Source organism: Psammomys obesus, unplaced genomic scaffold (genome assembly GCF_907164565.1).
Source record: "Psammomys obesus unplaced genomic scaffold, mPsaObe1.curated_primary_1811, whole genome shotgun sequence".
Lineage (NCBI taxonomy): Eukaryota > Metazoa > Chordata > Mammalia > Rodentia > Muridae > Psammomys > Psammomys obesus.
The window spans coordinates 2,656,697-2,672,311 of record NW_026592666.1 but is presented as its reverse complement, the minus strand read 5'-3'; the positions used below and the strand labels follow the sequence as shown (position 1 = coordinate 2,672,311).

At 36.1% G+C, this 15,615-nt stretch overlaps 1 protein-coding gene across 4 annotated transcripts in view; it reads right to left on the bottom strand.

Annotated features, from left to right (window-relative positions):
* Positions 1-9,237: 9,237 nt before the first annotated feature.
* The window catches only part of Gabpa (GA binding protein transcription factor subunit alpha), a 29,462-nt gene continuing 23,084 nt past the window's right edge, over positions 9,238-15,615 (bottom strand). For all 4 annotated transcript variants that reach the window (XM_055614827.1, XM_055614826.1, XM_055614829.1 and 1 more), the window contains 2 exons: positions 15,350-15,542; positions 9,238-12,472 (listed from right to left, as the gene is read on the bottom strand). In XM_055614827.1, coding sequence (XP_055470802.1) covers positions 12,244-12,472; positions 15,350-15,542 — 422 coding nt within the window. In that variant the 3' untranslated portion in view covers positions 9,238-12,243. The remainder of the gene's footprint in view (positions 12,473-15,349; positions 15,543-15,615) is intronic.

The window sequence follows — 15,615 nt, the reverse complement described above, 5'->3', positions numbered from 1 at the left end:
ACCAAATAGCCCTAGGAAATTCTGGCATGTTCCTGGGCAGAAGCAAATGTAGAAAACAACAACAACAACTTATTTTGATCTTTCCAAAGACAAGGCTTACTTCAAGATGGGGATGTAATGTGCTAATACTTAGATGCTAAATAAATGGCAGGGGGATTTTCTTCTAGTAAGTGTAAAAGTTTATCAGATCCACATCACAGAATATTTCAACCCCAAATCTACTCAGGAAAGTGATTTTTAACTCTGAGAGCTGTCTGCCTTCTTTTTGCTAAATTCCTCAGAAGCTTACAGCTCCTAGAAAATTTCACTGATCAGTCCTGAGATTTCTTTTGACAGGAACGTGTCATAAGAATTCTGCTCAGCAGCTGCTTTTTCCAGCCTATGAAGCAAAGAAGTGTAAGTGTGAATCTTGAGCCCCTGAAAACTGTGTTGGCTGGAGGGTAATCCTGCCATTTCTAGAACTGTGCACCAAGAAACAGGCTTTTAAGATAAAATATTAAAGACAGACTGACATACTTCACTTTTTCTACCCAATGCCCTCTATATTAGTCAGTGTTTTCTTTTCTAGACATTTTCTAGACTGTAGAGAGAATCTCTGGTGTGCTGTATGAAAGCATCATCTGTCAATAAAAAGCTGACGCCCTAATAGCTGAGGCAGGAAATAGGAAATGGGAGTTCTTGAAGAGAGAGATGAACTTGGATAGAGTCAGAAGCTGACTCACCCTCGACTCTGAGGAAAACAGACTATGAAACTGAGAAGCGGGAACTAGCCATGTAGCACACATAGAATAGAATAAACGGGTAATGAAAGTTAAGAAGTAGGAGGGCAACAAGCCGAAGCTTATGGCCTAGGCATTTACTCATAAATAATAAAATCTGAGTAGTTACTTGGAGAACTTGCACATGGGAGGGAAAATCCGAGCTTACAAATGATGTACCAAACCTGGGGCAAGAACTTATTTTCAAGCAACCAAGAAGCCTGTGCAAAGCAGGCCACTGTGGAGAGGCCAAGAGTGAAAGGAGTGGCTAAGTCACCTGTGCTGCTCTAGCTAAAAGCTACTACAGTTTTCCCAAGCTTGGCCACTGTGTAAAGGCAACCGACCTCTGAAAAAGCGTGGTGGCTCAGAGAGGCTTGGCACAGACAGGGATCAAAAACTGCAGCCCAAGTCCAATGCACGTGGGCCCAAGATAGAGCTGGTGGTAGGCCAGTCTAGGAGGTGCCACCGCTATGAGAGCAAGCAGGAAGCTGTAGTGCGCAGTAGGTGGAGAGCTGTAGTCAGCCAGAGCATGAGGTCTGAGCTACATGCAGACAGAAGTCAGACACAGGGAAAAAATCCTAGCACAGAAAAACCTCTGAACATGTCCAATATGCTTAATTGCTTAGATGCTAAAGAAAGAAAGGAAACTGGATATAGACAGTCATAAAAATAATAAATAAGTTTAAAAATAATGAAGTCCTTAAAAAGAGAGAGTCAAATTAAAAAGGAATAGGACAAACATGCAAAATGCAATAACAAGACATTTGGTTACCATATAATTGTGTTATGCTTATCAGCATACAAATAATCATATTTTCAGTACAGATTGTAATTTTATATATCCTCTTTAAGAGAGATCAGAAGAAAACAGACTTAGAGAAGAAAAGGACTACAAAATTAAATGCTGTTTCCCACTTTTTCCTAAGATTCCCTGCACTCTGCCCAAAGGTTGCCCATAAGTCTCAGCACCTACATTGATAGTCTGCAGGGCAGAGCCTTTCAGAGGTCCTCTGTGTCCGGCTCCTGACTTGTTCCCTTTTTTTCTCCTTCTTCTGATGTCCAGCCTCTTTGCCTTTCTGGATAGGAATTGAGCTAAATGCAAGAGTCCTCCCTCTTAATTAGTTTCTTTAGGTGTACAGATTTTAGTAGGACTGAACTGATTGGCCTGCTCTTTAATTACCTTTCCCTGAGGGGGAAGCAGCATTACCAGGCCACAGAAGAAGACAATGCAACCACTTCTGATGAGACCTAATTGACTAGGATCAGAAGGAAGGAAAAGAAGTCCTCCCCTATCAGTGGACTTGGGGAGGGGCATGCATGCAGAGGGTGGAGGAAGGGAGGGATTGGGATGGGAGGAGGGAGGGAACCATGGCGGGAGGGGGGGATACAAAGTGAATAAAGTGTAATTAATAAAGAAAAAAAAGGAAAAAATTATATCTAAAAAAAAATTAAATGCTAAAATGAGGCCATGGAACAGAGATTAGAGGATTTTTAAAATTAGAATAAACAATCTTTAGAGATAAAGAGAAAAACAAAATATGGCGGCAAGTCTTAGAGGAAAAATTACAAAAAATTATAAATAAGAATGAGGAAAATGCCAAGATATCAAATATGTAAGAAAAAGAGAGAAATGGAGTATAGAGAGAGGTCATCGAAGAAAAATTAGAATAAAATTATAAATTAAACTGGGGGACATAATAAGACAAAGACAGAGGAAAGAAGGTCAGAACCTCTAGCACCACTTTGTAATAAGACTGCAAAAGGGCAGGCTCTACCTGTTAAAAAAACTAAAATGATTTTTCCCAGCCTTGATAAAGGAATTAGAAGAAAATAAGGGAAATCTACAGGGAAGATAATAGAAGATAATTAGAAGAAGATAAGGAAGTCCATCAAGATTTGGGGTGGCAACCTATACAGACACAAAATTTAAAAAGATTTTAAAAATCAAAAACAACCTAAGGCTTACATTTACCATACATCAAACAGATATTTAATAACTGGGCCACGCAAGATCATATAAAATTCCAAAAGACTGGTTTGATGACAGCCATGTTAGAGCATGGCCTCAGCTACAATGGTGGAAAGATGAGGTTTCATCATGGAGCAAATACAACTAGAGGCTTTGATACTGTAATGTATCAGTTAGGTGAAGGTCTGAGCTCTGAATTCAGAGTACAGATTACCCTAGACAATGCTGTCCTAGAACGCTGTTGTAGAGTAGCTTTAAATGCTTGGGACAAGGTTGAACAACAGGAACTAGCTGAATCATTACAAAGATAACCCAGGGTTCAAAAGAAATTTTTTTTTCAAATTAATCTTTCACTGACTTTTTACAAAGATTAATTACAGCTATGAATAGAGCAGTATCATATCCAGTTGCTACAAAAATTGTCTTTTTGTTTGTTTGTGTAGACCTGGCTGTCCTGGATCAAGCTGTCCACAGAAAGGATACAGAAGAGGCAGACTCTTCAACTTTAGAGAGGGGAGCAACTGCTGGCAGATCACCCGCTTGCCTTACCACTAAGGTGGTTGACTGCTTGGATTGAGTAACGGCCTGTGACAAAGGGAAAATGATAGGCACTGGAGTAGTTGGTCCACAAGCAGCTGGAGGCTCAACATACAGAAGACTACCAGCCTTGGAATTCTCCTGTATATATCATTAAAAAGAAATCTGGCAAATGGAGGATGTTGACAGATCTGATAGCAATTAATAAAATCATTCAGCCAATGAGTTCTTTACAGGCTGGTATCCCTTTACCTTTCTTTTTAGCTAAGACATGGCCCATTACAGTGATTGGTTTTTCTCAATACCTTTTGAGAAACAAGATAAAGATTTGCTTTCACTGCCTGCATTTAACCATGAAAAACCAACTAAGAGATACCAGTGGAGGGTCTTGCCACAAGGAATTTAAACAGTCTCACAATAGCTGTGCAATAGCTATTAAAAATAATTCATAAACAGTTTCTTCAATCCATAATTTAGCATTATATGGATGATATCTTTATTTTTTTGCATTTTCAGGCATTTATTTCTGTCCCAGTGTACACTGGAGCTTTCTTAGTAATTTCACTTATTAGGATCCACACACATCACTGCCTGAGCTCCTGCGTTAGGAGCTATGCTTCATGGTTGCTCTATTCTGGAACAAACACTCCTGTCCCATGATGCATTTGTGATAGGGGTGGTCTTCAGGATTCCAGCCTCTTCCCTGTGACTCAGTTCCATCTGCCTATGCTTCTGCTTGTGCTTTTTCAGTTCCACCCATCCTGGAGGTCAGCCAGCATCCAATAGCGGTACTGAATCTGATAAATGTCACCTGTCAAGTGATATCTTATTAGTTGATTTAGATACAAATACCTTAGGAAAAATGTTTGGTGAAGTAAAGAGAATTTTGCCTTGCTGGGGATTACAAATAGCCCCTGAAAAAAAAAAAAACACAGAGGAGATTCTATTAATTATCTAGGATATAAGATAGATCTACAAAAAAAAAAAAAAAATCAAACACAGAAAAACAGGAAGAGACCAATTAAGAAGTCTTAATGATTTTCAAAAATTGTTGGGAGGCATTGATTGGCTAAGGCTTACAACTGGATTAACTTCTCAAGAGCTAAGTAATTTATTTCAAACCTTACAAGGTGACAAAAACTTAAATAGTCCAAGAAAACTATCATCTGAGGCTGAAAAGGAATTGGTTCCGATAGAACAGAAATTACAAGATGCACATGTGGATCACTTGAATCCAAAGATGGCTTGTATCTTAGTTATTTTGCCTTCTACGCTTTCTTCCACAGAAGTTCTTAAGCAAAAAGATTATATCTTGGAATCGATATTTTTACCATACAAACAGAGTAAAAATATTAAAGACCTATATAGAAAAGGTTTCTGAATTGGTTCTGAAAGGAAAACTGAGACTTCATCAATTAGTAGGAATAGATCCAACAGAATTTGTGTTATAGCTTACTAATGCAGAAATTGCCTCATTATGTGCAGAAAATTAACACTGGCAAAGAGCTTGCAGTAATTTTTTTTTTTTGGGGGGGGGAGGAAGAAATTAACAACAAATGCTCCAAAAGCAAGTGACTTCAGTTTATAAAAAGAACTATTTATATTCTCCTTCATATAATAAAAGGGACACTCATTTCTGGAGCACCTACATTTTATAAGGTTATAAGTCAGAAAAAATAAATAGGGTGGCTCAGGGCCTTTATAATTCAGTTCAAAAATCAGAGATGTATGCCATTCTTATGGTATTATTAGATTTTCCTGAATCTCTTAATATAGTTACTGACTTTCCATATATTTTGCCTATAGAAACTGCTGAATTTATTCAGCATGATTCAGAATTAACTTCACTCTTTATTCAACTACAAGTGATCAGAAATAAAAGTCATCCTTTGTATATAATACAGATCCCACACAGTCTACCAGGTCCTCTAGCACACAGGAAAGAAAAAATTGATCAGCTATTAATAGGAAATGTGCTAGAAGCTTCAGAATTTGATTTAAAAACAACAAAAACAAAACACAAAAAACATGGTAACAGCAAAGGTTTAAAGAAACATTTTTCTATCACTTGGCAACAAGCTAAGGAAATTATAATGAAATGCCCTGCTTGTTCTTTGTATAACCAAACTCCATTACCTACAGAGAGTAACCCAAATGGTACCCCAAAAATGAAATTTGGCAAATTTCACTTGCAGACTTTGGAAAATTCAATTTTGTATACCATACCATAGACACATATTTAGGATTTCAGTGGGCAATTGCTTTCAGTTCTGAAAAGGATGTTTCTGTAATTACACATCTATTAGAAGTTATGGTAATTATGGGAACACCTGTACAAATTAAGACTTACAATGCTCCAGCTTATGCCTCTAATAATTATACAATACTCTAGTATTATACTCTATAATATTCTAGTATCATACTATAATATAAATCCTGTTACAAGATATACCACACAATCCTACAGGAAAAGCAGTTGTAGAGAGATCTAATCATACTTCAAAGGAGATGCTTAACAAAAAAAGACAACAAAGATCCCCAGAGATAGATTACATAGTCATTATTAACTTTAATTTTTTAAATGCTAATGAGCAAAAAACTACAACTGCTGAGAGACATTGGATTATGGGGGAGAGGGAACTGCTGAATTAAATCAACCTGTGTATATTAGGGATGGCTTAACTTCCAAATGGAGGGAGGAAAGTTAAGACGCTGGGGGAGAGGTTTTGTGTATGTTTCCCTAGGAAAGAAAAGCTGTGAACTCCTTCCAAATTAATAAATATTAGACCACAGGAGACCTCCTGAAGATCTAGGCTGCAGAGAGGAAGAAATAAATCAATAAGTAAAACAAAACAGATAAAGTATACACTGACCTCTCCACATGAAAACAGCTGAGACTGGCTGAGACATGAAAATGTCTTCAGCCAGGACTTCAGTTATGCTAAGTCAATAAGTCTTGTTGGCTTAGAGTCCTCAGGACTTATTATGCTATTCTTTCATATGACATAGATGAAAAGTTGTATTACAGTTTGGTTATACAATTCAGACTGGCTTATAAAAAAAGGCAGATACTTTTCACCCACTCAAAGAACAGAGAATTGTTTGCCAGTAAATTGTGCACACAGCACATTCCATACACGAGTTATGTAAAAATATGTATTACTTGGGAAAGTTTGTATGTTTACAGAACTAAAGGACCAGATACTAATAAAATTAATCCTGGCCTTCGAGGATGCTGAGTTATTCCAGCATCCTGCTTGATCCAATCACAGATTGTCTCATAATAGCTGTTTCCTAAAAAAACCTGCATCCAGAAAATACTTCTATACGCTAGAAAGATCTCCCCAAAAAGAAAATCCCCTCAGAGAACAACTTAAGAAAGCAACATCCCATTTCCCAAAAAATAGAGTAGGTGGTTTAGGTTGTTTGGTTGGTAACAAGTTGTTTAATGGTCTTGGTCAGGGAGGAAACAAAGTATAAGAGCTCAGACTCAGGGATTTCTCTTTTTCATTTTCTTTCTTTCTTATCTAGTGTTAGGGGGAAAGGGGAGGAAAAGGGATGAAACAGAAAAACGGGAGATACAGGAATAACAGTACAGAAGGATAGGTTATTGAATCTACTCATAAACACTGTAGCTACTACTCGCCAAGAATTTTACATTGGTATAGATCTTTGCATGCGGAAAAAAATTATTTTTGGTTACACTTGTATAGACCTTATTTTACTGGTAAAAATTTAAAGTTAGGCAGGTGTGGTGGCACATGACCTATAACCCTAGCACTCAGGGAGGCAGAGGCAGGCGGATCTCTGAGAGTTCCAGGGCAGCCTGGTCTACAGAGCGAGTCCAGGACAGCCAAAGCTACACAGAGAAACCTGTCTCAAAAAAACCAAAACCAAAACCAAAACCAAAACCAAACCAAACCAAACACAAAACCCAAATTTAAAGTTATTTTGGATACACATAATGTATTGTTTCAACTCTTGTATAAAATATTGTACTTAAGCAACTCATTTAAAGATGCAATGTGAAGTTCTAGTACTCGAAAGCTACTATTACAAACTGTTCAGGATAATTAAGTAATTCAAATTAGTAGTCAGTCAATCAAACTCATGGTCATGTTAAATACTAGTCTAGATAAATACAGAAATGTCTCCTAGGTTGAACAGATAGTAAACAGCTAGAAATGAGCAGTGTTTGCCTATTCTAGTCTAGATAAATACAGAAATGTTTCCTAGGTTGAACAGATAGTAAACAGCTAGAAATGAGCAGTGTTTGCCTATTCAGATATAATGGTCAAGAACCTCAGAAACACACAGAATATGGCACTTAAAATGCTTTATTAATAAAAGGCTTTTTTTTGACAGTGAGACATGTCATTTCCTGACAGAACCCCTATTCTGCTTTAAAAATTGTGGGCATCATAGAACTTCTACATGGAGTTTGCTTCAAAAGTGGCAACGTAGCCACTGGGCAAAAACTGCTAATTCAAAAACTGCATGCAGTCCAAGCTGTGGATAAGCAGGACACAGAAGTTGATTGCTGAGCTTTGTCACAAGGTAGGCAAGTCCTTCGTAATTCCTGCTTCATAAAGTCTTTGGGCCAGAAGGCCAAAGATGATGCCCCAGTGTTATAGAGGAAACTTGGGTGATTATCCAGTCAGCTAGTTGTCTCTGTCATTTCTATAGTTTTGGTAGCAAACTGAGGTAATATTCCTTCTCAAGTCTCTGATGGGGTTGAAGACTAAATAGTTAAGCTTAAGTTGTTTAAGATTTAAGAAAATGTTTTAAAAAGATATTTTTAGGGCTAAGTAGATACTTTTTTAGGTTGATAAATATAAGCTATGATAGAATTTTGAACTCACCAAGATAGGATAGATAGTATTTTCTCTTAAGTTGTCAAATACATTGTGAATGTAATTCTTATATGAGTTTTCACAATTTTGTTTATAGTTTATTATAAGAGAAAGAGCCTTTTATTAGACTAAAAGGGGGAAATGTGGAATCTCTTGTGGAAACAGAAGGTAGGAGTTCTGGCAGAGAGAGATGAACGTCGGGAGAGTCAGAGGTGAGAGATTCACCCTGGACTCTGAGGAAGATGGATATATGAAACTGAAGAGAGGTAACAAGCCATGTGGCAACACATAGAATTCCTGGGTAATTTATGATCTAGTCAAGGAATGAATCAAAGCTGATGGCCTAGTCGTTTATTCATAAATAATAAAGTCTCAATGTCATTATTTTGGGAACTGAGGCGTGGGAGGGAAAATCTGTGCATACATGAGACTCCTGATTCCTCTATGTCTTGTCTGAAACATGCTGTCACTCTAGGACTCAGGAGACAGAGGGAGGAGGATCACAAGCTTGGACTGAGACTGCTACATAGTGAGACCCTGACTAAATCAAAGGGTGTGTGTGGGGGGCTTTATATAGTTTAACAATTGTTATTTTTAAGGAGCATTTTTTAAAATTTTATTTTTATTATTCAATTATGTGTGTTTCTGTTTGTGGGTATTTGCATGTGCATACAGATCCTGGTGGTGGCCAGGAAAAGGCTGTATCAATCCCTTAGAGTTACCAAACTTGGGTCCTCTGTAAGAACGGTAAGTAGCCACTGAGCTATCTCTCCAGCTTTCAGCTTGCCTTTCTGACAAGTGTTCAACCTTAGTGGTTTTCCTGTCCCTATCCTAAAACCTTATTTCTGTGGATGAGAAAATGCTACTTTTCTTACCAACTACTTTCTACCAACTAATTACACTTCAGCAGAATCTGTTCTCCCCACACTGACAGTTTGGGGTGTGTGTGTTCTGGGGGATCAATACTTTGATAGGCTTTCAGTAAAAAGAAATACAGAGGAATCGTATGTACATTTATCAGAAGCGGACTGTTAAGATTTTAAACCAATTAAAACCTTCAGGAATCTGAAATTTTTTTTTTTCTGAAGAAAACAAAACCCAAAAAATTTTCAACATAGAATTTATTGTATAATAATTTTATTTTTCTCATTTACTATTTTTACATTTTATGCACAAATATTTTTATCTGAGTAAAAATAGAAAATAACTGTTTTATGTAAAATTACAAAAAAACAAAGAAATACATAATTGTTATTATGATAGTATAAGTGTCTTTATTTAAAGAGTAAAAATGTATGCAAAAATTCTCCTCCCTTCTACAAAAGACTGAGAATATTTTTTCTTGGGAATAAGTGAAATATTGAAATATCAACATTTTTATAGCCTTTAGATCTGAAGATCAGTCAGTCCCAGGTTTGTTTTACAATTATAAATTTTAAAACATTTTTGTGCTATTCCAAGGATACACTAGTTCTTCATAAAAGGCAGTAGCATAAATGGCAAATGCAGAAAATAACAGAACTTGCCACAAATATTTGGCTCTTTCAATCATACTTGAGCATCACCATTTATCAGAGGTGAAAAGTTAAATAATTTTTCCTAATTTACTTACACGGACTGACACCAAAATGAATGTAATCAGTGAATTCACTGCGTGGAGATCAACCACACAGCAATTCTGCCTGACAAGGTGGACTTTTCCATGCCAACACAAACGTTCAGACTTCAGGCTAGCACATGTATAAATGAGCTCAATGTAAACACCACATGAAAAATTGTTTTAAAACAAAAATGAACATTTCATTATTCTTGAACTTGCAAGGTACAACAAACACTTTTATATTTTTTGTTTGACTGTATCTTAAATTCTATGAAAATGCATGACGAAACTGAGCAAATAATACTACAAATTATTTTTTTTTTTCACAACGTGGGTTGTTTTTAAAAAGATAGCAAAATGTAGCCTCAAGGAAAACAACAATATTTTATATCTAACTGGAGACAGAGTAATAAAAACTTGAGTCAAGGAGAAATCCCTCTCATTTCCTGGGTGAAGGTGCATAGAAAGATGCAAGAAGTGAAAAGAAATGAGCATCTCATCTCTGAGAACTCTGTTCAAAATACGACTAACAGAAAAGCTACCAAAGAAAGAAAATCTACAGAATGCTTGTAAGCATTTTGGAATGTTTAATTTTAGGGACCTAGAAGAAATATGGATGTTCCTTTCCTTTAAAACATACATTTCTACAAATGAGACATAAAATCTATCCTCTTGTCTAGAACTTTAACATAGTATTTCCAAACAGTCTAACTCTAGGACTCTCAATCTCTGGATGTAATAGAGAAATGTCCTGTTTTGAAGCAGTGGCTTACGGGTCCCCAGGCTTCAAGATGGGGAAAGGCGTTTTTACAGCTACTTTTTTGTTATCTGAAGTCAGGGCCTAGAGACTGTTGTTATACTCCGACAATATTCACATCATGCTGATCAAACCGTACTAATAATTTGCCAGCCTACTGGCAACAACAACAACAAAAACAATTTAGTTGTTTTAAAGTATTTACTGTATAATCTTAAAGGACTTAATATAAACAAACTAACAGGACTTGTTGAAGTCTGATAGCACAGTACTGGAAGTCATGATGTAGGAGGTAAGCAACTTCTTTTTTGTCCCTATCCGCCAAGCCACTGCTCAATCCTGGCAGCACAGCAGGCGGCAGTCACATGTGCTTGCCCTCAAGTCAGCTCTTCTACAGTCATTTTTGGGCATGAATTGAAAGAAAAACAAATGAGAGAGGTGTGTAAAGTACCCTTTATACTGTTCTGAGGAATCCCTTTATACTATGAAAGGTATTCCTTTTCTATTATGAAAACTATATGCTAGGTTTCTTATATCATGATTTATGTATAATACTTTAAAGTAAACAAAAAGAAAAAGAATTTTCTAGCCATTTCTTAGTGTTAGCAAGCAGTAAGGCATTTCATATAAGTTTTATTTAAAGATTTTAGAAATAATAATCTCCCTTTTGAATATATTTATGTTTTCATATATGTAGAAAGTGGTTAGCTGGCCATGTATATAATAGTTTTAGTCACATATGCAATATTCAAAAAGAAAAAAAAATGAAACAAGTGGGAAAGTTTATTTCAAGAAGATCTCCTACAGTGCCAAGTCAAATATCTTTTTATAACTATTCACAAGTAATTTCCTTCAAAGGTTAAATCTTCAAAGGTTTAACATTTTTGTCTGATCTAAAGTCTTCATTTTATCAGAAACACAGAACTGAATATATAAATGGTGTTGCATAATAATCTGATACTATAGATTAATTTAAAAAAGGAGTCAAATGAAACAAAATTTTTATTTTCTAACTGAGGTATACTTTTTAAAATCTGAGAGAAAGAATGATATCATTTTGGAATTTTTGCAATAGCTGGTTTATTTGAATTAAATAGCCCTCTCTAAATAATTTAAGTCCTTGGCCTGACATAATGAATAATCTATACAGAAAACCAATTAATAATGGTTTGAGTTAAGCCAGCTTTAAACCTGGGTCTCATTCAACACTCTCTTCTGCCAGTTAACTTATTTTTTACTTGCAAATATATAAATTAATAACCTGATAGTTTAGTAATTATCATTTTATTTGATATGAACGTTTAGCTCTGCTTGATTAGATGAAACAGGCACACATGCTTTAGCTGAAATTTTCCTTTTTTGGGCTCTACGTAAAGCAGCAGAGAGGAAACACCTACACTCCCGAAGTGGCTACACCAGGCTGTTTCCTGGAAATGCTTCCTTACTTTCATCTTCAGATGCTACTGGCTATTTTTGGTAGGGCTAGACATTAATACTGACCAGTTTAGCTTTCCTGACTGTTAGCAAACTACTCCACGATGAACCTGCTCTCACTCTGCAGGCATCATAGTAATCCTTTAACATACATTTTCTAAAATATATGCTCAAAGTAAAAAGATCCAAATTCACAAGAGTATGAAATATTTATAAAAAATCATGCATCAGATTGTACAATCTAGAAATAAGATTCAAATTCAGTAATAAAGGTCAGAGCAAAGCTTGCTCTGAATATTTAAGAAAAACCTTAGACTCCTAGGAGGTCCTATGTCTCAATTGTCCTTTTCTGTTTGTAGAGAGGCAGCTGCCAGGGCTACAGCTGTGACAGGCTGGGCAATTCCATGGAGCTGCATCTTTGCAAGTTTCTTCTGTTCACATTCTGTGACCAAGCGGTTCAGTTCTGCTGCACTGTATCCAATAAGAGTCTTCAAGTCACAAACAAATTTGTACACAAATCTCTTGCCTTGAACTTTACAAATCATGTCCCCATCATAATAATACCTTTAAAAAGAAAAAACATATTAGGACCTTGTAAAGAATAGAGTTTGTACTCCCTATGTCTCAGACTTTTCTACAAACAGAAACCTAGCAGAATTACCATCAAATGCATCATACAGAGTACTTAACATTACAAATCAAACTCCAGAACACTACTTACAAAAATTTTAATCCTAATTACTCCAAAATCTTATACATGAAACTTTCAAAATAATTTTTTAACAACTGCAATAACACTGACTTAGAAATCAACATAATTACTAAAGAGAAGACAGAACAAAAGAGCCTTAGAAATGGCTACAAAACCTAACCAAGAAACCAGAGACCACGCTGCAAAGCCTCACACCTGGACTTCTTGCCTTTGTGGCCACAGGAATATCCTATTTCCTGTAATCCTTTATTCCTCATCTATAAAATGAGGTTAAAAACAGTATTTACCCTCACAGAATTGTTGAATAAAGGGATAATCTTTTTTTTTAATTTTTTATTAATTACACTTTATTCATTTTGTATCCCCCCATAAGCCCTCCCTCCTCCCCTCCCGATCCCACACTCCCTCCCCTTTCTGCATGCATGCCACTCCCCAAGTCCACTGATAGGGGAGGTTCTCCTCTTCTTTCTGATCTTAGTCTATCGTATCAATTCTCATCAAAAGTGGCTGCATTGTCCTCTACTGTGGCCTGGTAAGGCTGCTCCCCCCCGAGGGGGAAGTGATCAACGAGCAGGCCAAACAGATTATGTCAGAGGCAGTCCCTCTTCCTATTACTATGTAACCCACTTGGACACTGAACTGCCATGGGCTACACCTGTGCAGGGGTTCCAGGTCATCTCCATGAATAGTCCTTGGTTGGAGTATGATTTTCTGGGAAGTTCTTTAAAAAGTGCTTAGAATTCAATGACTGCCATAGTTAACTCTCAATAATATACAAGCTATGTTAAAAATCCAGAAAAAAGCTACAAATTGTTGTAAAGTCCACTTCTTTTGCTTTATATAAAATCTAACGATATATTTTAATATAATATAGATATACCTTCATCTTTTCCATTTAATTTATAAAGGCTCCCCAAATTTTGGAGAAATTCTCTAAACCATTAGCAGTCTCCAATAGAATTAATATAAGGGTCAGAAGAAACAGGCTACTGGAAAAGCGATAAAGTGCATCATAAAGAACCCACAGCTGCCCAGTCTACAACTGCAGAGCAGACCTGGGGTCCAGTCTAGTAGGCTAGTTTACTACACTTTCTATGGAAAAAGCCCCTGAGTTTAAAGCTACTTTGTACATCAGATTACACATCAGCAGAGAATTTGAATCTCAGCTTTACAAACCACCAAACTGCTTGTCATGCAGCTTAAAAATACAAGTTTATGATAACTAGAGATTTGGGAAATGAAAAGAAAAAAAAAAAGAGTGGTGCCATCTTTCTAGAATGTAATTAGGTATTGGTATAATCATCATTTTTTTTGGTAAAAGAAAACACACACACACAGCCTTAATTTTGTCTAATACTTCCTTTCTTCAATCTAGTGAATGCATCACTAGGTACCATACAGTAGCAGGCACTGCATTTGTTTTCTCCTTACATTCAATTTCATGGCTATCCTCCTATACTTTTGTGAAATTAGTTTTTAAAACCTCTTAAATTTTGAACTATATCATATAAACAGAAGAGACACAAAAGCTAACAGTCCAGTCATTCAAAATGCCAATTTACCATTAAGTATCACTTAGGTCTAATAACAGACTATCAATACCTAGAGTCCTCTCTGTTCCTTTCCAACCATCCCTACTCTAAAAGGTAAAACACAAGCTTGCTTCGAGATAGTAACTTCACTGCTTTTCTATTTTTTTTTTCCTTAAATGCAATCCATAAATGTTGTAGTTTACCTTTCCTATTTTATCAAACTATACAGTCAATACACTCATATAGTATCTATATAGTTACTATATTGTCCTTTGAACCTGACCCTTTTCTGAACATCACTGTATCATCACTTGTGGCAGTAGTTCATCTTTAATACTTGAACATAAAATTGGTTTACTCATTCGTCTGCTAATGCATATGGGAGATTTCTGATTTAGGATGTTATAAGTGTGTATGTAGATATTTGGACATTTCTGTTTGTGATCTACTGAAAGAAGTTATTTAGTAACTTAGCAGGCCATAGGTTCCAGTCTTCCCTGACACGATTCTGCATCTCTGGCCACAGTGTGGAAATATTACCAACCTCACTAACATTTGGTAGCAGAGGTCTTTCCACTTAACATTATGCATAGTAGTTAGGGAAATCATTCCAAGTTCTCTTTTTGGGTATTTGGATTAGGAAAAAGGATAAAACTGTAAATATAACTGTAAAAATAGAAGACAGCATTCATATATTTGATACAATATGTATCAATTTAATATGTAAAGCATCTTTATAATGCAAATTATACAAATATTTATGATTACTAAGCAGGCTGGTTTTGTTTAAGGAATTTCAAATCACATAAAACAATCTTTCAGGAATTTTAAAAAAAGCTTTATGTACCTTGATTTTCAAGAAAACTTTTAAGTTATTTTAAACATAATGCACAAAACTTACTAGTTTAAAAAAATTTAAATCATATTCCCTGTTTATTCTGGGTGTGTACATGTGTATGTGACCCTGAACCTGGCTCTCTTCTCCTACCATGTGGATCCATAGATGGGACTCAGCTGGGCAGGCTTTGGGGTGACTGAGCCATTTCATCACCAAACACACACACACATACACACCTGCGCACACCCACACAATCTTAAGAAGTATTTTATTTTCATTACCTATGAGGTTTATATAAAGAACAGAAAGCTACATTTTTAGAGAAGTCTGATAATAGAAAAACAAAAACAAATGCTTACCGTAATGCACGGCTGAGTTTCTCATAGTTCATCGTAGGCTTGTTTTTACGTTGTCCCCATTTTTGTGCAACCAGCTCAGGCTGATTTAGCTTAAATTCACCTTCATCACCAACCCAAGAAATACAGTCTCGAGCATCCTTGTCAGTTAGAAGTTCTAGCAAAAACTGCCACAGTTGGATCTGACCATTGTTTCCTAAATCCATAAGCAGAACAAGCATTGGTCATGTTAGAAGCTAACACAAGTCAAAAACAGTACAAAAGCCCTC